Source organism: Alternaria hordeiaustralica, assembly GCF_023758085.1.
Source record: "Alternaria hordeiaustralica strain BMP 2776 chromosome Unknown scaffold_9, whole genome shotgun sequence".
Lineage (NCBI taxonomy): Eukaryota > Fungi > Ascomycota > Dothideomycetes > Pleosporales > Pleosporaceae > Alternaria > Alternaria hordeiaustralica.
This window is the reverse complement of record NW_026056781.1, coordinates 453,695-479,808: the sequence shown is the minus strand read 5'-3', so window position 1 is coordinate 479,808 and position 26,114 is coordinate 453,695. Positions and strand designations below refer to the sequence as shown.

Genomic DNA, 26,114 nt, shown 5'->3' with positions numbered 1-26,114 from the left:
GAAGGAACCAAGCGATCCATTAGAGCTGGCTGCGCATTTTTTCGGTTGCGCAGGCGGTGTCATAGGAGCGGTACATACACAACCCATAATTATCGTGATTTTTGAGCAGATAGGACCTCGAATGATCGAGAGCTTGCAATGCTTGTTCGAGCTTGCGGATTATAGTTATATGGCCATCTGCAGGATAGTCCACCGAATTGTCGCGCTCGTCGTAATATTGCGCCTCACGGGCGCGTGCTATTACCGGCGTGCACATCTTTGACGTGTAGTCTGCTATTATGTCGATGCATCTCGTCAGCTTCCAAGTGATGAAAGCGTATATTCTGCCATCGCCGCCGTCGCGCATGTGGGCGATTCACGAGATACCTAGGTATGATCTCTTGTGGTTCTGCGACTAGGGCTTACCTTGGCAGCTTCGAACCAAAGTGCACGATGAGAAATCACAACCTTTTAGACACAGAAGACCTCAATAAACTTTGTTGGATAACTTTAGGTTGGAACGCTCAAGCCTCCTGCCTGTACGTCATATCAACAGCGACATGTACCTTGTACACAAGGCTTTCACCTAGAATACCGCGAATGTCCTTGAGCATTCCTTACACGAGATACCTCGGGTGGTCCTCTCCATTGATGCGCTGCTCATCAGTTGGCTGGCAGTACACCGGGATCTGGAAGCTATATCCACTAGGGTTCTCCACAGCACCGTCCGGCAAGAGCTGAACCCGTGGCAAGAACTGGACGACTTCTCGCAATGGATTCGGGAAGTTGTCAACTGAGACCGCCCACTTCAGCGGCGCGACATTTGCGAAGCCACTTGCTACTGCTGCCTTCAGTCCATCAGGACTCTTAGGGCCAGAAGCGGGTGTGGGTTCTGCATCGTCGAGTTCCTTGACAGTGTCGTACAGAAGACCTAGATCTGGCGATAGATCATCGATTGTGTCGTCATCCTCCCAAGTTTTGCCAACGAGATCGAACAATCGATCACCCTGGTTGAGGTCCTCAGTCAACATTTCGTAGATCATGGCTACCATGCTCAGCTCCATATAGCGTTGATCATCAAGAAGTCCACCGCCACCGCTGAGAATAGCGAGCATACCGTAGTATCCAAACATTGATGTGCCACGAGGATGTTTAAGAACCAAGTCCAAGCGCCCTTTCATCTTGGCGATCGCCATATTGAACATGAGCGTCACTCCAAAGGTGACATAGAGGAAGCCGGCAAGTGACCAAACGGTGAAATTAGCAGGCGGTGGAGCCATTTTTAGCCAGTATTTCTCAAGAGTGCATGCGCTAGAGTAGCACATGTAAGCATTTGCGTATAAACCTTTTGTGAGATACTCGTCGCCCCGGTGTTTGAGCCAAAGGAGAGATGATATCCCTTCTCCCATGAGCTCGATAGGCAACTTAGCGTTCATGTCTGCCTTCGAGAAACCGACCGACTCTCGCGCTTGATGTTCATGCTGCCCCTGTATAAAGTCCGCAGACTTCTTAGCAAGATGGCTATCTGCGTGTCCAGTAACGGCAGTCTTGTGGAGTACATTCCACATGACGTGAAACTCTAAGATTAGATGTTGATAGCGCTCGAGCTGTTGGCCATGTGCGATAACGATCTCAGATTTCATGCCGTGAACACCAGGACGTGCACGTACACCATTGGAGATTGTAGTCCCTGGGAATTTGCGGTGACAATAGGCTAGGTCGTTCATGCGAAGTACCTGCATGAAACCAGGTAGGTCTTTCTCAAGTACTAGCAGGGACATAGAGATGTTTGCATCACTCTTGACCATGCGTGTAACATCCTCTTGGGTTTTATCGCTGGCATGTGGAAACTCTATCTTGATGTGCAAACGCCCAGCTGGAGCTTCCTGAGGTACGGACCGTAGACTCAGGTTCAGATATTCGTCCGGGAGTGTTTTGGCGGCTTTGACATGACGAATATTGATGTATTTTACACCAAGCCAGTGTGGCTGAATTGCGAAAGCGCCCCAGTTGATGTCGAAACGTATCCAAGACAGCATGTGATGCACATAGCTCTTCGCGAGCTCATGGATGCTCTTGCTGATGCGTAGAAGGGAAGTTTCGAAGCGGTAACCGCCGAACGCGGTGTCGGACTCGTCGATCTCACAATCGTAAGGATTAAACACATAGCTCAAAACGCGGTTGAAGAGCTCTGCGGGTAGAGACTCTAAGTGAGAGACGGAAGTTGGGGTATTCATTGTGGCTGGTTGAGTGTAGTCTGGCTGGTCGAAGGTATAATAGACGCAGCATAGGCCACCGAATCCCATTTTTTATATCATCCGGCGCAAACGGAGCCTCGCTCCATCCGAGTGTTGCCTCACGTGTAAGAACCACCTGTCTGTGCGCAAAGCAAGCTACGTCCGTTAGGCAAAATCTCACGCAAGATCGACCTCCCGCCCCCTCCTTTTTAGGATGACTTGGATGCAGTCAACCTTGGCCATTCCATCCTGGCCTTTCATCTGCTGCTCCATATCCTTGGCTGCCCAAACATGTTCGATATCGCGCATGACGCGTTTCAAGCTGGGGAAATGCTTTACAGCATACAGCTTTTCAAATCGATCACGGACGAATTGTCGTTGTGTGCTGTCGATCGCTTCGCAGCCCGCGGTGAACAGCGGCCACATATGCGCTGATGTTAAAGGCGAACGAATGTCGACTTGTTGTAGCTGTGATAGACACTGATTGATATGCTCCATGCTTATCGGATTGGGAGCACCTATATCAAGCCAGGTTCGGTAGAGGTAAATGAAGGCGGCGTGGCGATAAGCTTCAGCTGTCGAGCTAATGTCTATGCGCTCTTCGCTGTTCCCCCTCTTACATGCACCGAATTCCATGGCTAATAGAATTTGCTGGATATGTTGGCCAGTGGTATTTTCATCTTCCGACAAAGCAGGGCTTGTTGGTGATAGCGCTCTTCTCGTCTTGATAGCGTGTTGCAGCTGACTGATCTTTGCAACGACCACTAGGACTTTTGCGATACTTTCTAGCTCTTTCTCCCCTTCGATGGCGACAAAGTCCATTTCATGATCCAATAATGGCTGCGAGCCTCTTGACACGGAAGACAGAATGTCGTGGTATGCAAACAGGCTCAGGAGGAAGCGAGCACTCGATGAGACAAGCCAGTTACCCCCACTACGCCCTGTTATCATGGCTTTGGCGCCAGTCAGATGGTTCGCGACGTTGGCTTCATCCTCATCGCCAAACAATCGCGCCGAAACCTGCATCATCATGACAGTGGCCAGCGCTGGCTCAGTATCCATCTTCACTGGATCTTGAATCATCCTTTGGAGCTCTTGAATTGCGTCTCGTTGATGACGGTAGCCTTGTAGGTGAAGTGAAGCATCGTTTGATGCAAATGCGAGATGATTTGCAGCCATTGAGAGGACTGTCGATCTAAGTGCTGGCGATTCGTAGGCCATGGCCGTCAAATGTCGTTGGAATGGTGTTGCGATGCCATTTTGAGGTGAAACTGACAACAGCTTTGAGAGTTGTTCTCCCCAATAACTAAGGAGCCATCGATCGGTTGGAGATATCCCATAGGACAGGACAGGGCTGTTGAAGGGTAAAGCAGGCATACTTTTCGCCGAGTCAGGCGATGAGAACAGTACATCTGGACTCGTAACTGCCGATTGTATGGATTCGAAGCTAATAGTAGACGCTGGGCTGAGTGCTTGGTCATCGTCGATAGCCTTCTTCTTCCGACTCTTCCGTGGTGGCTTTGCCAACGTATTAGCGGCGTCGTCCTGCCATTTCAGCTTGACTCCATAGCCTTTGCAGATGATGTTTAGTCTTGTGCAACGCCCACAAAAAGGCTTCACCTCGTCACACTTATATCCAGCCCCCCGACAAGTCCAACAGCCGGTCCTGGATCTCTTGTGCGTTGCCATCTAGACGTGCGTCGCATCTTCGGTGCTCTATCACCGTAATGGTCATTCAATAGAACCACCTGAAGTTTGGCATAATCGACTAATGACTCAATAGGTCGCGGAAGTGGGCGGCGTCTGAAGTTTGAGAGAACTGCAGAACCATCAGGAACGGGAAGGTAAACGGTGGCAAACCGCATTAGTATTAGCTCCCGCATCCATCGTGAGCCGAGGCCTGCACCCCTAGCAACACGATAGACGCGAACAGCCCATCTTCTTGATCGAGAAGTGCTATTATTTACAAGTGACCTGAACAGCCAACAAGCCTGATATCAACCCTGAAACGGAATCTCGCCCTCCTCAAAAGCCCGCACCCATCTGAACATCCCTTCTGCTGGATCCATGACACAGACAAAGTGTGTAACCTCATTACACACCGGGTACTGTTTCAACCATTTAATTAGTTTCTCTGGACTCACGCCTACTGCTGCATCTTGTCCTCGCTTCGCTTTACGGCCTTGCTCCTGGGTCCATTCTCGCCATTTTCGCTCTAGACACTGTTTTCGCATGATGCTTTCTTCGAGTACTTCTTGCATACCGGCATTGAGGAAGCTGTGATTCCGGCCCTGAGTATGGACGGCCTGGTTCTGGTTGGCGTGCGGATTGGCTGTAGACTCCAACGATACGTCGTGATTAGTGGTGCTGATAAAGGTTGATGAGCGTAAAATCCTTGCGCTGTGGAAGTCTTTCTCCAGGATGATGGTCTCTGCACTGGTACAGAATATCAAATACGCCACTGATGTCTGCATAGTTACGATGTTGTTGGGTGCGTCAGATGCATTATATGGCGGCATTAGTGCGGATGACGAATCTCTTCGTTCTTGTGAAGATTTCTTAGAGAGCCTGTGCCGTCTGCGAGGTGCGCTCGACCTAGGTAGAAGGCAATCGCGTATGAGGGTGGAGATGCTCGGTCTCTTCCCCAGAAGCACCATGAGAGTGTTCCAGTAATATTTGATGTTGGGTCCTGAAATTCCCCGGGCGTTGTGATAGGGTCGAAAGTTGAGTGAGACACTCAATCCCTTCCTTACACCTGTAAGTGCACCCACGAAACCAACGTAGCCAATTGTACTCGCTATCACTCCGCCGCCCACGCCCTCGATGAAGTCGAATTGCACAATTGCTTGTCTCAGGAGAGGCATGGACCAATCTAGCGTTCGGAAATGCATCATCGTTGTCTCGGCTTCGGGATCTTTTACCATGACTCCGCCACTCGTGCAGCCCATGAGAAGGTCCAGGAAGACATTGTAAGCGACGAGTAAGTACATAGGCACGCCAGATGCTTCGCTAATGCCCCTGAGTTCCTCAGTCTGTTCGTCGCTGTGAAGACGACGCAAGAACAGACGGCCTAAGAGATGAAAAATCCCAGTAGGCAACTTCAAGTGCTGAACTGCTTCATCGTAGAGACACGGCATCTGGCGCAGAACATGGGCGTATTCGGTGGCGACCAACACATAGCGTTCGCGCGGTGGTAGTGAAAGGTTGATGGTGTAGATTGAAGGCGCATTGCTTGTCGATTGCGCGGTTGATTCAGACATGAGGAGGTGACTTTGACTGGAAGAGGAATTGGAAGAAAGAGCGTAAGATTGAGGTTTGACGCGAGACGTTCGCGCTCTCAACTGGGGAGGCATGATGTGTTCGAGCACGGGTGAATCTTGGAAGGAAGCCACGCTCGTCCAGCGTTTGAAAGAACAGCTCCGCGACTTCTGCAGAGTTATTGATCCTTGAAGAGCCGCTCACGTAGGCATACGCGCGCTGGTGCCTAATGCTAGCAGTCATAGCACCTTGGAAGAGCAGGGCGAAGCGCGCCATATATATTATGGGATGACATGTCATAACTCATCAGACTCGTTCTGAGATATTTAGGGCTAGGGATATATCGACTCGTCGTGATGGTCGCACGTGGAGACAAACAGACCAAACGCGAACGATGAAGCTACTACCCCAGCTTTCAAGCTCTCCACATCCGCACCTCGGCTTCCAGAGCATGCTTCCCCGCGGGAGTCCTTAGCCGGCGCGACGGCCAACAATGTCGACGTCGAGCATGTTTACTACTAAGCTCGCGTTTTTCTCTCTTCACGCGCATCCTTTCAATCGTCCCAAGTAATATACTACCTCCAGCTACCTCGTCATGCCGTCAGCAAACCAACCACCTCCACTCGCGGACGTACGCGTCCTCGAGTTTGCAGGACTGGCCCCAGGTAACCTCAGACTCTCTTCAAAAAACAATGCCTAGGCTCTATCTAACAGTCTTCAGGCCCCTTCGCGGGCATGCTCCTCGCAGACTACGGCGCCACAGTCCTCCGCCTCGACCGCGCACCCTCAGCCCCATCCTCCGATCAATTAACGCGGCGCAAAACCTCGATATGCGTGAACCTCAAATCGCCCGCGGGGCTCGCCCTTATCAAGAAGATCATCCCTCAAGTCGACGTGGTAATCGATCCCTTCCGACCTGGCGTCCTCGAGAAAGCCGGTCTCGACCCTGAACAGGTGCTGTTGAAGTTGAACAAGCGACTGATCGTAGCTCGCATGACGGGCTTCCGTCGGGATGGCAAATACAGTCAAATGGCCGGGCACGATATCAACTACATTGCTGTATCCGGCGTGTTGAGCATGTTTGGCAGGAAAGGGGAAAAACCGTATGCGCCGGGCAATGTCGTGGGAGATTTCGCGGGAGGCGGCGCAATGTGCTTCATTGGTATATTGCTTGCGCTGCTGGCGAGAGAAAGAAGCGGCTATGGACAGGTTGTCGAGGCAAACATGGTTGACGGGAGTGCGATATTGGCGACTATGCCAAGGTTGGGATTGAAGACAGAGGTCTGGAAGAGGGAAAGGGGCACGAATATGCTAGATGGTGGAGCGCCATTCTACGATACATATGAGACAAAGGATGGAAAGTATATGGCAGTGGGCGCTATTGAACCCCAGTTCTACGCCGCTTTACTCAAGGGCATGGGCCTGGAGCCGTCGGATCTACCTGGTAATAGGGACGACAGAGCGGACTGGCCAAAGTTGAAGGACTTCTTCGCCGCCGAGTTCAAGAAGAAAACGCGCGAGGAATGGGAGGCCATCTTCGACGGCACAGATGCATGCTGCACGCCCGTGCTGATACAGGGTGAACTCGAGACCCAGGGCTTCGATCAACGGCCTGCTGTAACCCTCAAGTCCTCACCTGGATATGCGATACACGATGGTCATGATGGGAGGTCGGCAGCAGAGGGCCAGGGTATAGGAATGGATGGCAGTGGATGGAGCGAGAAGGGCTTGAAGCCTGGCAGTGGGGGCGAAGATACATTGGCCACATGGATGGGATGGACTAAGGGTAGGCATTATGTCGAGGACCAAGGGGGCTTGGTATGGAAGGACTCTGCCAGATTATAGTCATGTCAAATTCTCCACTTTTCAGCGTTTGTTCACATACGCGCTTCTTGTGCTCGTAAATCGCCAGTCAAAGGCTGTATATCTTCAGTTTACACATGTATTCATACAACCCGCAGTATGTCGTCTCGTTGATTAGGCCCTTGCCTTTCTCGCTTTCGGTTTGCTAGCCTTCTTGCCAGCATTCCGGAGCCTCTTCCTCTCTATGTTCGCTTGGATCCTTGTGCTCCTCTTCCTCCAGGCCGTCCATCGGTCACCCGGCACAAACTCCTTAACCTGCACACCCGCCTTCTCGGCCGCACGTCCAATCTGCCAATTTGCCTCACGGTACGCGTATCCCTTGCCAGCGGTCAAGCTCAATCCCTTCCGTGTCGCTTCGCGCGGGGTATCGCGGACGCTGCTTGGACTGCCTGTGCCGTCGCCAACTTGTAAATCGGTTATGACAACTGCGTCCGCAGAAGGATTCGTTGATGTAGTGATAGGAACGGCGAGCATATTTAAGCGTCTCCGTCTCGCGGCGTTTGGTGGGTATGGAAGGGTGTGGTCTTTCTCGAGGGCGACACCAATGTATTGCCTCTTGGGGTGTTTCTTCGGGTCACGGTAGTATCGCACGTAACCAGACTCTGTAGCGAAGATGCAGTGGTCGCGGCCGAATTTGCAGTTCTCGCCGGGAAACCAGGCCGTCCCTCGTTGTCGGAAGATGATGTTTCCTGGGATGACATACTCTCCTACAATGCCGTTAGCCAGGCTCTTAATTGCTTCTTCGAACTGTGGACATACCTCCGCTCTTCTTTGCTCCTAAACGTTTACCAGGTCCATCTTTTGCTCCGTTGGCTCGTCCTTGGGCCTGATGCGCTGAGTGCCTTACGAAGGAGAGAACCGGGGTGGGCGCCGAGGTGCCATTGGTCACGCGGAGGGCGTCGAGAACACGTGTAGATGGCGCGATGAATGTCGTAGATGTTGCCAATGATGCGCGGACGGGCGCGAATATCCGTGGGAGCAGCATGGCCGCTCAGTTGCTGGAGAGGCGGGCCTTCGAGTGCACTGCGACTTTTCGAGATGCTCGGTGGTCCGTGCATGCTCCGCAGGCAGCCCGACTGCTACGCCCGCGCAATCGCCATGGCTAGTAGCATCACAGCGAGTACAGAGCAATCACGAATTCCACTTGCTGACATACATTGCATGCATCAACGATAATATGAACAGGCTCAAGACCAAAATCTAGCAAGCTGCACCCAAAACACCTTGCATGTCTTGACAGGATGCCAGACCCAGAGAACACAACGTTGGAAGTCTAGCCGCAAGATCCTCCCAGACACGCATCCATCTACTGCACTTGGTTGACAATCTCTTGTGCCTTGGAAAGGCTCTCCACCATCTGCTGGCAATCCTTCCGCCTCTTGACAGTGTACTCTGACTCCTTCAGTAGCTCATCGAGCTCGTCTGTCTTGTACATGTTGGTAAGAAGCTCGCCCTGCATGTTTTCCTTGGTCCATTGAACAAGGTTCAACATGATTGCCTTGGGTACCATGTCGATCATTGTCCGACGAACAATATTGAAGTAGGAGGTAATCAGTAGTTCTGTACATCGTTAGTCTATGTGCGATATCAACGCGAGAGGAGACTTACTAATAACTTCGACTTCTTGCGATTCCTTCTCAGAGAGGGTACCGGAGGCCTTGAGTGTAGGTGGCGGTGGCTCCATAGCCGCCATCTTCTTCTTGTTCTTGCTGGCGAAGAAGGAACCAAAGAAGCCACCACCCTCGTTAGGATCAAGCGAGGGAGATATCGACCGCGGCGGCACGCTAGGTGGAAGAGGCTTTCCAGTCTTTGGATCCACTTGTTGAGGCCTGCTGCTGTTGTGTCGCTCATGTACGATGGCCATGGCGCGCGAACCATTGATAAAGTCAGGGTGACCAGTGTTGATGTAGACAGACTCCATGGCAACAAGGTCCCTTACAAGCTTGTTGGTGGGCTCCATAGCCTTCTTGAAGAAGCTGACAACGACTTGATGTAGCTTCTCCTTCAAGCCTGGGTATCTTCGGAAAGCGTTCTTGTTGAGGAGCTGGCTAAGAATTCGAATCAACTCGTCGTAGACAAGGCTGACACACTTCAAGCTGGGTTCCTCCAATCGCTTGATTTGTTGTTTGACAATGAGCTCAAAAGCAGTGGTGCCGACGAACAGCGCTGGCGACGAGCCGGAGGAGTTGTAGAGAACCGTCCTGATGTCCATGTCTTTGACCTGGTCGAAAGGATCGACGGCCTTGACACCGTTGGCGTATAATTCGTGGTAGACGAAAGAGATACGAGCACCGCCAGACAGCTCTACTGCAGAAAGCTCTTGGTTGTTGCCCTCCAAGACTCCTCTGTATTCGTTGGTGAACTCGGTGATCATGTTCAAGACAATGTTGGAGCTGTTGCCGAGCATGGAGTTGCCTAGCGAAGCAAGTTCTGCTTGGTACTTTTGTAGTGAGGAGGCGATGCGGGCTTTGATATCGGGGAGCGTTTGCTTGATGTGCATCATAAGGATCTGTAACTGTTAGTTGCTGTGCCGAGGTGTACAGAAGAGACTGAGCCTACCAAGTTCAGCTTGCGCGCAAGGTAGGGTGTACCACAGTACGCTGCCTTGTTGCGATATGCCTTGTGGTTCTCAAAGTATTGCCTTTCGTGCTCGAGCGCGTACGAGATGGCCTTCTTGTTCTCGATATCCCTCTGTCCTCGGTTGACGACTGGTACGTAGCCCAACCGCAGTGGAATGATGCGGCCAGCAAGAATGTCCACGACGTCGGTGCCCTCGTCCATCAAGTCGACCTTGGTCAAGACACCGATTGTCCGTTGTCCTTCTGGGTCCACCTCACGCGCTAGCTTGAGACCATCCGAGTTGGCCAAATCGGTGTTGGCAGCAGTGACAGCCAGAATGATTGCGTTGGGCTTGCTGATTTGCTTGAGGACCATCTCTCGGATCTGGCGCTCAATATCCCTCGGTTGGTCTCCAACAGGCACCTTCGTTAGACCTGGCAAGTCGACCAGCGTCAGTGTGAGGACGTTTGGCGAGTATATCCTCAAGTTGATGGGCGCCGGTGAGATACCCGCATTGCGACCCGTCTTGGATTCCGTCTCCCTCACAATCTCGTCCCTTATCTTGCCAAAGTCGTGAAACTTCTGGCCAGGAATGTGCAGGAACTCGCCCCACTCGTCGACATTGTTCTCCTGGTCTGTTGTCTTTGCGCCCTCGGTGGTGCCGTTGGCTTGCGAGGATGCGCGATTGATGAGTTGGAGAATGAGCGGTCTTCGGGTAACGATACCGGTTCCTCGGGGCAGGCTGGAGGGCTATCGTTAACCTATATCTCTCAGGCCATGGCGCAATAAAGAGGCACTCACAAGTCTCGTCCAACAATGTTCTCGAGCACCGAACTCTTTCCACTAGACTGCGATCCTACGACGGCAATCTGGGGCAAGTCTATGGGGTTTTGGACCTGACTTAGGCATCAGTATGCGTCTTTGGGCTGTTGGTGTAGCCAGTTGCGCGCGGGCGGGCGAAGGGCAGCGACGTACTCCGACTGTGGTGAAGACATCCTGGAGCTTGTTTACGAGAGTAATCAGCCCCGGGTCGTTCACGTTGATGCTGTATAACCATGTTAGCCTTCCGCAATGCGAGGGGCGCTCGAAACATGTGCGTACGCATTTGGGTTTGTCGCCATGGTCGGCGAAGTGTGGGTCGAAGTGGTGCGGATGCCTTCAGTATTCGTGTGTAGAAGCGGGTTTGGGTGTTGGTGGTATCAAGGGCGCTGAAGGCGAGAGTGTCTGAGATCTGGGGTTGTTGCTTGCGGGTTGCGTAGCTGCTGCAGGTGCCAACGTCGGAGAGAGCCCAAGCTTCGATACGCCACACGACTCAGCCCCACGAAATATCCGCGCGACTTGGGGATATCCATGGGCTGCGTACGTCACCAAGCTGTCACATGTATCAAATCAGAGATGTGCTCAACTGCTCCTGTGTTCCGCTAGTAGTGATCTAGAGCCACTTCGATATTTTGACTACCACGATGTCGTTCCTGGCGCACATGATGCGCATTGCGGTCACAGGACGCGACACGGCGTCGTCAGCGGGTTCAGGCAGCAGTATTGGTATCTTGGTACAATTCACATTCTACGATCTTGGAGATATACTAGACAGACACGCTACGGAGAAATCGCCTTCAACCACATGCATTTACTCGTCGACAACCGATGCAAACTTGTCGGTCATCTTCTGCAGGAGCTCCTCGTACTGTTTCGAAGTCAGCGTATGTACAAATCAAAGCGTCACGTCCTGCCAGGCTTACCTTCTTGGTGACCTTCTCCTCTCCGTCGCTGGGCAGCTCGAACTTCATTGAACGGAGCTGGCTCTGGATTTCCGAGGTCGCGTCGCGAACCTTGGGCCATGCATGTCCTTGGGAGACGGCCTTCTGGGCCTCATCGTGGAAGGCCATCATGTTCTTCATCATCCACTCGGTCTTCCATAGCGGACAGAACTGGTCATAGTCCGAGTAGCCGTTCTGCTGCAAAAAGTCCTCCTTGAGTAGCGTAGCCACATCGAGCGTAATTTTGTCACTATCACCCAGCGCGGATTTACCGACAAGCTGCACGACCTGGTCGAGATCGTCTGACGTAGTGAGAAGCTCCTTGATGCGGTCGCGGAGACGGGGGAATTCCGGGTTGTTCTTGGCGTAGTACTTGTCGAGCGGGGTTGTGTACTTGCTGTAACTAATCGATGTGTTGACAGATGGGAAATGCTTTCGCTGAGCAAGCTTCTTGTCGAGACCCCAGAAGACTTGCACAATGTTGAGTGTGCTCGTGGTGACGGGATCCGAAAAGTCACCTCCTGGAGGACTGACAGCACCGACAATCGACACACTGCCAAATCGTTCGGGGCTACCCAGAGCCTGAACACGGCCAGCACGCTCGTAGAAAGACGCAAGTTTGGCACCGAGGTAAGCAGGGAAACCTTGGTCAGCAGGCATCTCTCCGAGACGTCCGGAAATCTCACGAAGAGCCTCAGCCCATCGTGACGAGGAGTCAGCCATCATGGCCACGTCTTTGCCCTGGTCGCGGAAATACTGCAGGGGTAAACGAGTCAGTACACGTCTCACGTGTATTCCAAGCAGTCGGAACTTACCTCGGCAACGGTGATACCAGTGTAGATGGAGGCTTCACGAGCAGCCACAGGCATGTTGGAGGTGTTGGCAATGAGGGTGGTTCGCTTCATGATGGGCTCTTTCTTGCCGTTGACGTCGATAGTGAGCTAGAGCAAGTCAGCATGTCGTACACACCATAATCCAATTTCCATACCTCTGGGAAGTCCATCAAGACTTCAGCCATCTCGTTTCCTCGCTCACCGCAACCCACGTAGACAATAATGTCACTGTTGGAGAACTTGGACAAAGACTGGGAAATGACAGTCTTGCCGCATCCGAAAGCACCGGGAATGCACACGGTACCACCCTGAACACTGGGGAACAGAGAGTCGAGGACACGTTGGCCGACGATGAGCGGCTGGTCGGATGACATCTTCTCGTTGGAAGGACGAGGTACCCGTACGGGCCACTTGTGCATCATGCTGTACTCGGTCTTGGTGCCATTGAAATCGAGCTCCAAGATCTTCTCGTCGACGGTGTAGCTGCCCTTCTCGGCGATGCGGGTAATGGTACCCTTGGCACGGGGAGGCAGCAGAACCCTATGTTCGCTGAGCAGACTGTTCTCGAAGACAGTACCGAAGACGTCGCCACCAGTGATGTGGTCGCCGACCTTGAGGGAACCGGGTGTGAAATCCCACTTCTTCTTGCGGTCAAGAGCGGGCAAGTTGATACCACGGGGAATGTAGATGCTGTTGGCGTCGTCGGCGATGCCCTTGAGGGGACGCTGGATACCGTCGTAGATGGTCTCCATAAGACCAGGACCCAGCTCGACGGACAATGGCTGCCCGGTCCTGTATACGGGGTCGCCTACGGTTACACCAGCTGTGCGATGTTAGCCCAGTCCTCCAACGTGTTTCCTTGCGCGGTGTGCCTACCAGTCTCTTCGTAGACCTGGATGGTGGCCTTGTCGGCCTCGATTCGAATGACCTCACCGACGAGGTTGTCGTGACCAACACGGACCTAGGGCAGTCAGCAGTCGTCCATCCTAGTAGAGCCGTTCCACGTACAAGCTCGTACATGGCACATCCGATCATGTTCTCGGCGATGATGACAGGACTGGACGGATCAGTATGCGACTCGAGCGCTGCGCTGCGATGCGGTGACGTACCCGGAAATGGAGTAGATGGCGCCTGTATGGAATTAGCGACATGTCCTATTGTTCTCTACGTTTAAGTGCAGAGTGTTCAAGCTTACCATGCTCCTCGCCCTCCGACTTCTGCTCCTGCTTCTTCTGTCCTTTCTGCGCGCGTGAATTAGCTGCCTGCCCCAAACCCGTCCCTGTAACTTGTAGTGCTTACGGGAGGCATCTTGGGTGCTGGTCTCTCCTTCTCGTCGTCGCTGGCTTCTTGTAGGGTGATGTGCGGCGGTGGCGGCTGGGTGGGAAGCTCGCCTTGTGGTGATATCAGCGGGCTCGCGGGAAGCGGCACTCGGTGTGGCTCAACGTCGTCGTAGCCGGCGGCGGTATGAGCTCCAGATATCGAGATCTGGTCAATGTTCTTCTTTTGGACTAGGTCGTATAAAGATGGCCGTGTTCGCAAACGAGGACGCAGACCGAGTTGCATTCAATCGATCAACGATGTTGGATGCAGGTTGAGGTTGAGCACGGTCGACAAGCTAAGCTGCCGCGCTAACGTCTGGTGGGGGCATTCCTTGTCATCTGCCTGCGAGCTCCCCAGATATTCGTGGACAAGGACAACAGCCGTCATGTAGTTGAAGACCTCTGTTCGGAACACATGGCAGGCTTTCTGTTGAGCGAAACATCACAATGGTAGCAGGGCGACACATAAACCGTAGACGTTGACATACGTCATAGCAGAAGCTACATCCCGTCTTCGGTAAGCTACGTAGTGTTTCGCTTGCTGTTCCCCAGCCCCTTCATGAGCCTCTTCATCTCTTTGGTCGTAGCGAACGCATCCGACTCAATCAAGGTGTCGCGCCTCCCGCCCCTTTGCGCCTTCTCCACGTCACCCTCCGTGCCTCCACTGAGTAGATGCAATCCGGTCAAGGTTCTGCATGTCCGTTCGTCTTCCGCCGCGGTCATTGGTTGCTCGGGCATGATACCTGGCAGGAGGCGTGCAATCAGAGGCTTCATGACAAGCAGCGATCCGCAGATGATGGCGACGTTAACCTCGATAGTCGAGAAGATTATAGCGTAGGTACCCGCCTCTGCAGTCGTGTCAGCGTACACTTGATATCGGATCTAGCGAGGCCATACTTGTGACTTCACCGTCATTCGCTGCGTCATGTACCAGCACCAATCGTAGCAGTGTTATGATACAGACGCTAGAATCGAAGTCAGCAGATAGCTTTCTATCACAGGGAATGGAAGGACGCACAATCCACCAAGCCCAAAGACTGCGACTAGTCCAAGCTTCTGCCGACTGGGCAAATTCAGCTTCCCAATTACGGGAATAGGCAGAACCCAAATGGAGAAGTCGAGTACGAGACCGATGATGCTCGTTGACCAGAAGTGGTTTTCTTTGTTCATGCATTTTCCTGATAGCGTGACATTCCAGTAACTCTGCACAGGCTCGCAGAGAAAGATGTTACCGAAGATGCCCCAAGCCGTGGCACCGAAGACCAGGATAAGAAGCACGTTACATATCCAGACGATCTGAGGGATGACTAGGAAGAGGCGAAGATATTGTACCAGAAATGAGGCTTTGACAAGGTTGCTTGCCAGGTGGTAGAGGATAGTCTGAGCGAGAACAAGCTACAAACAGTCAACAGTGTGCGAAGCCTAATGGATATCACGCACCTTCAGCATAGCAGCAAGCGAGGGTGATTCAAGGCCTCCTTGCTTCAGATCCTCTCCGTCGATGCTGAACTCTGTATTGCAGTCAGCTTTTCCTTCCTCATGCAATGTCCAATTGGGTGTCTTGCGTCCAGCAACTACGGCCGCGAATCCGATGGAGGATACCTGCGAGAATCAGAATGTTGCTTTGAATACTGCCCAGATTACTCGTGCTGGTTACCATGGCTGCAGTGACGATGTAGTCTTCCGGCATAACTGTAGTTGATGTTACTCGGCTGCACCATCGCAAACCCACCACAAGTGAGGCGATCGCAGTGAAGATCACAGTAGGAATCAAAGTCTCATATCGTATATCCGCTGTTGCTTTCGATCTCAGGACGAACCAACTTGGAGATTGATCGTGCATTTGGTGAAAAAATGATGGGATCGTTGAGTGGAAATCAAAACGAGCGCTTTCGGCGTTTGTAGAACAGCAAGGCGATTGTCTTCTGGAGTAAGTGTCCGAAGTCATCAGCCGCATTCCTTGGTGGGCACATGCAAACGCGGGCTGGACCAATCTACATGTTCCTGAGGGGCACTGCAATTCTGGTCGCTATGATGCCGCAGACCCACTGTGATAGCTCCTAGCCAACTATAAGCTCGGCTGGGGGGTAAACCATGGTACCTGGGAACTCTATATGAGGGGACAGAACAAAGATCGTTCAGCACCTCAGTTCAGATAATATTCGAGAATGTACACAGCTACTTCCCAAAACAATGAATGAGTCAGGCGAATACACCACATGGTAATCATCGATCGTGAGATAGCCGTTGTGCCAAAGTGTGGTTCACTAGTGGATCGGGCCACGCTGAACCGGAATACACAGACTGGATGATATCATCTTGATGTTTACTGACTCGTTCTATGAGACCGCCATGCTGTGTAGACAGGACTCGCAGATCATGTAGCGGGTACATAGAAGCAAACACCAAAGAGTGCGTTCACACCGCAGTTCATGAAAATTGAGACGACTTGATCGAGTTCTGGAAACAGTGTGTGGAAGGTCGCGGCAGATTGTATTGTATACATGTGTAAAGGGCACACTTGTGAAATGCAACAAAGTGAAAGGTGAACGCTGCGCAGGGTGCCGGGTCTTCGCATTGCCTAAAGGGATACTTACAGTGACTCCTTCTAAGAGAGCGCACATGTAAGGGTACACCTCAGCAGGTTGGCTGATAGAGATCGGTCCGAATCTCCCTTGGAGGCTTGGAGGCTTTTACGCTAGCTGCTGTCAATTGTCATGTGTCGGACACTATCTGGGCCGACTATACTTCTAGATGTGCATGAAGTATGGCCCCTTAGCGGGTTAACAGCATGGCGGCCGCGTTGACAGCTAGGGGACCTCTTTTGAGATGGCTTCGACGGATGCGTACCGGGTATTGTTGCTGACACGACATAGGGTTTGACTGTTGGAGTTGAGTGTGAGCATAGGCTAGGTTGCAAAGCATTTAGTCTAGCGCGCACTAGTCGCTTCTAATAGAGATTAGCAGCCCTTATACGTAATAAGGTAACCTCTTAAAAAAGTATCTAGAAGCTAAGTTTCTAAATTAATATACTATAGCTAGAATTTTACTAAACTTACTATCTTTAAGATAGTATACTTTCTTATACTATATATCTATATTAGTAAAATGTTACTAAAATATAAAGTATTACTTACTTTATCTTTTTTTTATTTATAAGCTTTAGTATATATTATAGTTATAAAGTTTTAGTAGTATAAATATTATAGTACTATACTAGAAGAAAGTAAAAAGTATAGCGTAGTTTAGTCTAAATAGTACTAAGATAGCTCTACTAATACTACTTCTAATCTAGAATATAGTGCTTTAGTATAATAATATTACTACTACTATAGTAATACTACTTAACTTTAATAGTAAAGTAAAATATTACTATTATAAACTTATTTAATATATATAGTTACTACCTAAAGCTTTTATATTTTATTATTACTATAAAAGTCTTATATACGTTAATAATAGAGGTATATAAAATAATAATATTATTATAGTAGAGAGCTTTAGAGAGAAGCTATTAGAGGTAAATATATATAGTAGAGGTATTAGGCTAATATTAGCCTAGTAGAGCGTAAGGTCTAGAACTATTATACATTCTTCTTTAAAAGCGCTTAAAGTTCTAACTAAGTAGTAATAGTAAGGTATAAAGTAAGAGCGCCTCTTAATAGAGACAGCCTAAAGAAAGACAAAAGTTTCTATTCTTAACGCACGCTAGTAGCGTTATTAGTAACCTCTATTATATCTATTATATTATATATAGATCTATGCGCCTACTAGAGTACTATAGAGAATATTCTTCTAGCTAAGGCTAATAGGTAGTAAGTAAAGTAGTAGTAAACTACCTTATAGCTACTAATAGCTATAAAGGCTAAAGTTAGGTAAAGACGTATATTATAATTAATCTAGTAGGCTTTATAAGTATTATAGCTAGGCAAGTCTTTAAATAACTAGCTAGTTCTTTTTAAGTACTTAAAGTCTAATAGCTAGAGTAGAGTAATAGTAAGCTCTCTATTATTATTATAGTTATAGAAGGTATTATATAGTTCTAGTTAGTTAGAATTATAATTATAAAAGTTTTATACTAATTTCTTATATTCTCTTAGATTACTATAGAACTACTAGAGCTCTAACTAGTTATTATCTACCTACTTAACTTTGTATTATAAGAGCTCTTACTTACCTATATATAGGTTAACTATATTCTACTATATATAAGAGTTAAGAACTTAGAAGATAATATACTTTACTACGCTATTATTATTAGAAAGATAGACTTTAGAAAGAGTAGTATTATTAGCGTAAAGCTACCTAGGTAGAGTATTATCTTTATAGGCCTAGAGAAGCTATAGATAGAAAGTAGAGAAGATAGCTTTAAGCTAAGAGAGTAAGTCTAGTTTATAAGCTATATTATTAATAACATAAGTAATCTAATATAGCCTTATATTCTTATAGTCTAGTAATTTTACTAGTTACTTAGTCTTAATATAGTATATATTTAATATAATCTAGTTACTTATATTAAATCTTAGAGCTAGTAACTTATTTATATTTATAAACTTCTTTATCTTATTCTATATCTATAAAATCTATTATTATAGAAAAGTCTACGTCTTATTAATATAATAGGTAAGAGCGTTAGCGCTACGTTATTATTACGTAATAGTAGAGTAAGAATTAAGTAGAGGTAGGCTATATATAGGCTTAAGGCTAGATCTTAGCTACTAGCTCTTTATAGCAAGAAATAGAGATAAGCCTATAGCTATACTTATTACTAAATTAGCTTTAAATTTAGCTAGAGAAAGTAGCTACGCCTAGTTAGTCTATAGATAGTTAATATAGAAGTGTAGATACTACTTTAGGTCTATATTAGCGTTCTCTTATACTTCTCTTAGATTAAAGTTCTTATAAATGCGCTGTGCGCTTTTTGCTACTACTCTCTTATAACTAGACTACTCTCTTAGCTCTTACTCTTTAAGCCTTTTCTCTATCTTTAGCCTTTTAGCTACTACGCTCTAATAATATATATAACTTAAATTAACTTAGAATCTCTACTATATTCTAGCTACCTAAATTACACTTACTACTTCTATACTTTCTATTTTGTTTGTAGCTGCTATAATTGCGCTTACAACTCTCTTCTTAGCGTTCTCTATTTAGCTATTAGTCTCTAGATAGTATATAGTAGATAACTTTAGGTAAGTCTCTATCTATATATATAGTCTAGACTAGAAGTATAATATAAACTAGTAACTCTAATTAAATATAAGAGTTCTAGAGTAGCTTTTAAGCTTCTATATATACTCTATAAACTTATCTACTACTATAGAGACTTTTAGATTCTTTATAGTAATAAACTTCTTTATCTTAAATAAGTAGTTAACTATAACTATAATATATTAATAGATATAGTTATACTAGGTAGACTAAAGCAGAGAAGTAATAAAGTTAATAGAAATGTTATTCTAATAGTATATTAAGATAGATAGAGAATAGAGTAGTCTATACTTAGCTAAGTAATTTATCTTTAACTATTAGCAAGTTATATAGCTATTAGTAAACTAAGTAATAGTATTAGTTATGCCTTACTAGTAGTACTATTAACTTACTTATTAGTAAGTTATTATTCTTCTACTATAACTATCTAGAAGGCTATTATATACATGTGCTATAATACGCGTATAGAGGTGTTTACTAAAGAGAATAATAAAGTAGCTATTGCTTATAAATAGCTTACTATTATTACTAGCTTTAAGATTAGCGAGCTTTATATAGATACTCTTAGTAATAAAATAATAAAGAATGCGTTACTTATTTATATCTAAGGCTAACTATATATTCTATAGATAAGAGTTACTAAGATATATCTTAAAGATAACTTTCTTAAGGTCTTAATTATCTATACTTATAACATTATTATAAGAGTCTAGCATGCCTTTAAGTAAGAAGCGCGTAAGTCTAATATAAAGCGTTAATAGAGATAGTAACGCTTCTTTACCTATCTTCTAAATAAAAGTAAGAATAGAAGTAATATTATATAAGTTATTATCTAGATAGAGACTAGTAAGTTGCATAGCTGCATAACTGCTACTATTCTAGTAGTAGTTACCTAGAATAGTTTAGCACTAGTGCTAAACATAGTTATTAGTAATCTTATTAGAAAGATCTTCTATTTAGTAGGTAAGACTATTAGACTTAGTTCTCTATTTTCTAGAATAGTAGGTAATGTTAAAATTAAACTTCTTAAGAAATTTAGCCTAATAGGCTTATTACTAATTAAGTATTTATTTTATACAAAAGTACTTAAGTTTATAGTAATTTATAAGAACTTTAACTAACGTAGAAACTCTAGTAAGCTCTAGTTACTATTTTTTAAAGGCGTAGATAATAGCTAAAAGCTTTTTATTATAGATTTTATAGTTATACTTAGTAAGTATTATCTTCTTAGATAGATACGCTACTAAGTGTATAGTACTATTAACCTAGACCTATAAGAGTATAGTAGCGTAGATATAGTTAAACGCGTTAGTCTTAAGAATATACTTAAGATTAGAGTTAAAGTAGGTAAGAACTATATTACTATAGAACGCGAGCTTTAGAGCCTTAAAGGCTTTTTTATCTTTAATAGTTATAGTAAACTATTTAGAGTTCTTATAGGTAAGATATATTAATAGCTTTATAATATTAGAAAAGCTATATATAAATTATCTATAGAAGTTTATAAAGCTAAAGAAGGCCTATATATTCTTAAGAGACTAAAGAAGCTTCTACTTCTAAATAGCGTAGACTTTATTAGAGTCTATCTTAATTCTATCTACTATAATAATAAAGCTTAGAAACTTTACTTCTATCTTTATAAACTTAGATTTTAGAATATTTATAGAAAGCTTTATATAGGCTAGGTAAGTAACTACTTAAATAAAGTAGTTCTTATACTATTCTAGAGTCTTACTAAAGATAATAATGTTATTAAGGTAAGCTATATAGAACTTATCTAGATACTTATATAAGACATTATTAATATAAGCTTAGAAGGTTTTTAGACTATTATATATACTAAATAGTATAATAGTGTACTAATAAAGACTATAAGAGGTAATAAATACTAATAAGTACTTATATTTATTCTTAATACGTATCTTATTAAAGGTAGTAATAATATTAACTTTAGAGAAGTACCTAGACTTAGATAGCTTTGCTAGCATATTGCAAATTAAAGAGAAAGCGTTATAGTTCTTAATAGTATAAGTATTTAGGTTTTAGTAGTTAATATAAATATAAATACTACTACTTAGTTTCTAAACTACTAGTAAGAGCGTAGCCTATATAGAAGTACTACGTTTAATATAGCTCTTCTTAACTATATTATCTATATAAAGCTTAATAGCTTAAGCTTTATCTCTTAATATTAGTTATAATTACTATAAGAATAGCTTAGATAGTTAACCTTTGTTATTAGAGATAAGCTTAATCTTATAGTCTAGGTTCTATTAGTGTTTAGGCATTTTATCTACCTTCTTAGAGTTAAAGCCTTAATAGAGGGAGTAAAGAACCTTTAGAAGATAACTTAAGATATTCTACTTTAATATATATAGTTACTCTATCTTATTATAGAACTTCTTATAGTTCTTAAGTAATACTTTAGAACTAGCTATATATAAGTGCTAAGTGTTAGTCTATTTCTTATCTATTATAGTAGTAAGGTAGTAGATCTTATTATATAATATTATACTAATATTCTAGTTCTAATATATAGTAGTAGTAGTAAGAAGAGAGTTGTAAGCGTAATTGTAGCAGCTGCAAATAGAATAGAAAGCGTAGAAGTAGTAAGTGTAATTTAGGTAGCTAGAACGTAGTAGAGATTCTAAGTTAATTTAAGTTATATATATTATTAGAGCGTAGTAGCTAAAGAGCTAAAGATAGAGAAAGAGCTTAAAGAGTAAGAGCTAAGAGAGTAGTCTAGTTATAAGAGAGTAGTAGCAAAAAGCATATAGCGTATTTATAAGAACTTTAATCTAAGAAAAGTATTCTCTATAAAATATTCTCTAAGAATATTTAAAAGTATTAAATAAGTTTAAACAAGTTTAAATAAGATAACGCCTTCTTCTGTTCTAGAACTAGTTATAACTAGTAAGTATTCTATAGTATATACGTGTGTATATAGTAGCTAATTATATATAAATCTAGAAAGCTACCTAATATAGATTATAAATAAGGTAGACTTTAAGTCTCTAAGCGTAGAGATAATTACGTATAAAAAGGTAGCTAAGGTTACTAAAAATAATAAGAAGGTAACTAGCGCGTTAAAGCTAGAGTTATAGTAATAGCTTAGTTTATTTAGGTAGTTCTTTAAGAATATAAAGAAGTAAGTAGGTATATAGTAGGTGTATAGTAGGTATATATATATATATGCGTGTGTGTAGCTACGCAGCGTAGGCTAATAGAAGATAGGTAAGCTAAAAGGCGCTAAGAATACGTTTATAAAGTAGTAGAATAATCTAATAAAGACGTTAATTATTTAGGTTAGCTAGTAGAAAATAGGTAATACTAGGCTAGAATTTATAGAGGCGCTAAAGGTATAGAATAATCTAGAGAAGTATTTTCTTCTTACTTAAGTAGTACCTATAAGGCGCGTAGTGTAATATATTAGTTAAGTATTATATTAGTATAGGTATTTGTGTATATATAGTAGAGTAGTAGGTAGTAATAGTAATAGTATTGTAATATTACTAGTAATAGTATTTCTATAAGAGTAGCTAAATACAAAGCTATATTTAGTATATTAGTATGTGCATATAATATAATATAATACGTGTAGTATATATAAGTAATTAAGTATTGCGTAGTACGTAAGGTAGCGCGTAAGGTAGGTATATAAGTATAGATATAGGTAGGCGTATAAGTAGGCGTGTAGGTATATTATAAAGGTGCTAGCTAAGTAGCTACCTAAGGTAGTAGGCGCCTAAGGCGCTGCGCAGCCTTAGTAGGCTTAAGAGCTCTAGAGCTACGTTAAGCAGGCGTACGCAGGTAGATTATTCTAACTTAGACTAGAGAGTCTAGGTTAAGAGCCTATAGTAGTAGTAACATAGCTAGAAATATATAAGATGTTAATAGGTAAAGGTACCTTTAGGTAATAAGCTACCTTATAGTAAAGATTAGAAGTTATTAGAAAAGAATACTTATAGTAGTAACTACTTTATATATAGTAGAGATAGTAATTATAAATATACTTAGTAAGATAGTGCTCTAAGTTAAAGCTAAGTATTATATTCTTCTAGTTTATAGAGAGTTTATATATTTAGAACTATAGCGTTCTAAGAATTATTTAGACGTCTAATAACTTAGTAATATATATAAGAATATCTTTAGTATAGAAGCTAAATATAACTATTACCTAAGCTATATAGGTAACGCTAGCTATAGTAAAGCTATTTATAAGCTCTAGAGTAGCTAGTTAGTATAGAGAGAGTAAGTTGTATTTATATACGTAGGCATAAAAGAAATTAAAAAAGAGAGATATATAGCTAGTATTACCTATAATTTTAATATATTATAAAGAGAGATAATTAGATAATATTATTTCTTTAAAGACTAACTACTAGCCTATAAGAGGCTAGTATATTACACTACGTATAGTAGTAGTAGTAATAGACAAGACTATAATCTAGAACCTAGCTTAGCTCTATTATTCTAGAGCTTTAACGTAATTAGTAATTACCTTAAAAGTTAGGTCTAGTTCTAAGTTATTATTAATATTGCTGTCTTCTAAAGAAAAGTAGATAGATATAGAAGAATTACTAATAAAGTAATTTAGGTGTAAATTCTTATTATTATTACTATTCTTAACTAAAGAAGTAGAGAGTAAAATTAATAAGCTAGCTAGTGTAGAGAATATATTCTTATGCTTAGAAGGTCTCTAGAGGTAACTATTACTAGAGATAACTAGTTTTCTAAAACACTAGAGTTATTAATAGTATTAACACTAATAGCTACACTAGAAGTATGTTTAGAGTATACTAGGTTACTAACTAGTACTCTATTATTAGCGATAGCTTTCTTAAGAGTGTTCTAGATATTCTACTTAGAGCTAAATATAGTAGAGAACTAACTAGAGTAGTAACTATTCTTAATTTTATAGCTATAGTTCTTCTTAAGATAGTTATAGTAGTAGTTTAAGTAGCGTAGAACTTTAATCTAGATTTTAGAACGTCTATAAGGTTCTAGGTCTAAACTAGAGTCTAAGGTAGTCTTGCTATTATTTCTACTACATTCTTCTCTAGTGTTAGACTTATTTCTACTCTAGTTACTACCTTAGTTACTACTAGAGTAGTTAGAGGTAGAGGCGTATTAAGAGTTAGATTATTTAAGAAGATAGAGAGTGTAGTAGAAGTCTAGATAGGTAAGATTAGACTTAAGAATCTTAAGAGTAGTTATATTTTTTTACTAGACTAGAAGATAGTTATGTATAAACTAGAGCTTAATATAGTTAGACTATTATAAGGTAGAGACACTAATATTAAAATAGATAATAAATTTACTTATAGACTTACTAGACTTTATATATAACTAAGCGCTTTTATACTACTACTAGGTAGTAACTATAGTATTAAGAGAGTAGTAGATAGTATCTAAGATAGTCTATACTTTATTACTATATATAAAGCTACCTTCTTTATTAAAAAAACTATTCTAGATATTACTAAAGGCTCTATTCTTAGTCTTTTAGTAGAGGTAGCTTAACTTCTTAGCCTTAGAAGCGAAGTTGTACTAATACTCTTTAAACTAGTTAGTAATATCTATCTTCTACTTAGTATAGTTAGACTTAGTAGTGTTAATACTAGAAAAGACTTTAGACTTAGGCTTTTTAGAGTAATAGCAACGTAGACTCTAATTATAAGTAGTAGAACTATCTATAGGCTTATAAGAGCCTAAAACGCCTAGAGAGCTTCTAGCACTACTACTAATAGAGCTATCTATAGAGTTATAAAAATTATTATTACTACTAATATTATTATTAGAGTTAGAGTAATCTAGAAAGATAGAACTTATATAAGTATAGTAGAGTATCTTAGACTTATAGAAGAACGCGTTGCGAAAGTATACTTCTAAGTTCTTAATAGAAGTAGTAGCAATACCTAGAGTATTAAACTCTTAGTAATACTTAACTTTATAAGTCTTCTTACTCTTAGCTATAGCTTTAAGTTCTACTAAGACTTACTATAGATTCTAGTTATTATAGTAAAAAGCGCCTTATATATCTTATAGCTACTTAAGTAGCTTTACGCTTTTATAATTAGCGTTCTTAAGTTACTAGTAGAGTACGCTAGCGCTCTTTAGTGTATTCTCTAGGTTATCTTTATAAGCGTTAGCGCTGTTCTAGAATTTCTTAGTCTAGTTCTATAAAGTTTTTACCTACGTAGTCTACTTAAGTAGGTAATTACTAAGGTAGTCTACGTAATAACGCTTATTATTAAGATTATAGTTTATAAAGCGTAACTACTCTATAATATTACTAATAAAAGTAATATATTTATTAATATTACTAACGTTTTCTAGGTTAGTAAGCTTAATAAGGTCTTTTTTCTAAGTAGCTTAACTATTAACGTTAGTCTTCTAGACTTTAAAAGTAGTAAAGTTATTCTTATAGAGTATAATATATAATTAGAAAGGCTATTACTTATAGAATAGTTACTTAGGTAGCTTAGATATAGTAATAGATAAAGAGTTATAGGTAGTAGCGCTACTAATAAGTAAGACGTCTTAGAAGAGAGGTTACTACTTTAGACTAGACTAGGCGTCTTTAAGATTAGAGTTATTATTAAAGCGTGCTTAGTAGAATAGTTATTAGTTTACGCTTATTAATAGATAGTAGATATTATTACTACTAAAGGCGACTATCTTCTTCTTATAGTAAGTAATTATAGTAGAATTATTACTACTCTCTAAGTTATTAGAGACTTTAAGAACGTAATCTAGAATCTAGAAGCTATTAGCGTTAGCTACGCTATTACTATAAGATAGAAAGTAGCTAAGTATATATTAATAGATCTTAGAACCTTAGTAGAGGTTGTTAGTGTCTAGTAACTAAAGGTAAGAGCTTAGGCAGCGTACTAGTAGAGAGAATAAAGTAGTAGACGCTTACTATAATAGTTATAATATAGAAGTAGTAGTGTAGCTACTACTACTATATAAGTAATATTCTAAGATATAAAATAAGTATCTAGAGTTCTAGGTCTGCGTGTTACTACTATAGATATTACTACTACTACTAAGAGAGGCGCGCGCGTAGTTAATAGTAGTAGTAGTATTCTA

At 43.2% G+C, this 26,114-nt stretch overlaps 7 protein-coding genes across 7 annotated transcripts; 1 reads left to right on the top strand and 6 right to left on the bottom strand.

Annotated features, from left to right (window-relative positions):
• Positions 1 to 596: 596 nt before the first annotated feature.
• Positions 597 to 2,216, bottom strand: J4E84_005401 (uncharacterized protein; the record flags this gene model as incomplete). Its single annotated transcript, XM_049387998.1, has 1 exon — positions 597 to 2,216. The coding sequence occupies one exon, from the start codon at positions 2,214 to 2,216 to the stop codon at positions 597 to 599; it is 1,620 nt and encodes a 539-aa protein (XP_049244238.1).
• A 177-nt stretch (positions 2,217 to 2,393) lies between these two features.
• On the bottom strand, positions 2,394 to 3,299 carry J4E84_005400 (uncharacterized protein; the record flags this gene model as incomplete). The annotated part of the gene is made up of 1 exon (XM_049387997.1): positions 2,394 to 3,299. The coding sequence occupies one exon, from the start codon at positions 3,297 to 3,299 to the stop codon at positions 2,394 to 2,396; it is 906 nt and encodes a 301-aa protein (XP_049244237.1).
• A 2,770-nt stretch (positions 3,300 to 6,069) lies between these two features.
• J4E84_005399 (uncharacterized protein) lies at positions 6,070 to 7,319 on the top strand (the record flags this gene model as incomplete). Its single annotated transcript, XM_049387996.1, has 2 exons — positions 6,070 to 6,139; positions 6,196 to 7,319. The coding sequence occupies 2 exons, from the start codon at positions 6,070 to 6,072 to the stop codon at positions 7,317 to 7,319; spliced, it is 1,194 nt and encodes a 397-aa protein (XP_049244236.1).
• Positions 7,320 to 7,451: 132 nt separating this feature from the next.
• Positions 7,452 to 8,322, bottom strand: J4E84_005398 (uncharacterized protein; the record flags this gene model as incomplete). Its single annotated transcript, XM_049387995.1, has 2 exons — positions 7,452 to 8,044; positions 8,097 to 8,322. The coding sequence occupies 2 exons, from the start codon at positions 8,320 to 8,322 to the stop codon at positions 7,452 to 7,454; spliced, it is 819 nt and encodes a 272-aa protein (XP_049244235.1).
• Positions 8,323 to 8,643: 321 nt separating this feature from the next.
• On the bottom strand, positions 8,644 to 11,017 carry VPS1 (vacuolar protein sorting-associated protein 1; the record flags this gene model as incomplete). The annotated part of the gene is made up of 6 exons (XM_049387994.1): positions 8,644 to 8,897; positions 8,946 to 9,846; positions 9,897 to 10,638; positions 10,698 to 10,792; positions 10,872 to 10,941; positions 10,998 to 11,017. 6 exons carry the CDS (start codon positions 11,015 to 11,017, stop codon positions 8,644 to 8,646), a joined length of 2,082 nt encoding a protein of 693 aa, XP_049244234.1.
• A 509-nt stretch (positions 11,018 to 11,526) lies between these two features.
• VMA1 (H(+)-transporting V1 sector ATPase subunit A) lies at positions 11,527 to 14,052 on the bottom strand (the record flags this gene model as incomplete). The annotated part of the gene is made up of 9 exons (XM_049387993.1): positions 11,527 to 11,583; positions 11,639 to 12,412; positions 12,472 to 12,597; positions 12,645 to 13,312; positions 13,366 to 13,450; positions 13,498 to 13,546; positions 13,599 to 13,620; positions 13,685 to 13,730; positions 13,789 to 14,052. The coding sequence occupies 9 exons, from the start codon at positions 14,050 to 14,052 to the stop codon at positions 11,527 to 11,529; spliced, it is 2,091 nt and encodes a 696-aa protein (XP_049244233.1).
• A 278-nt stretch (positions 14,053 to 14,330) lies between these two features.
• J4E84_005395 (uncharacterized protein) lies at positions 14,331 to 15,468 on the bottom strand (the record flags this gene model as incomplete). Its single annotated transcript, XM_049387992.1, has 5 exons — positions 14,331 to 14,656; positions 14,706 to 14,773; positions 14,827 to 15,203; positions 15,249 to 15,410; positions 15,466 to 15,468. The coding sequence occupies 5 exons, from the start codon at positions 15,466 to 15,468 to the stop codon at positions 14,331 to 14,333; spliced, it is 936 nt and encodes a 311-aa protein (XP_049244232.1).
• Between the last annotated feature and the right edge of the window lie 10,646 nt (positions 15,469 to 26,114).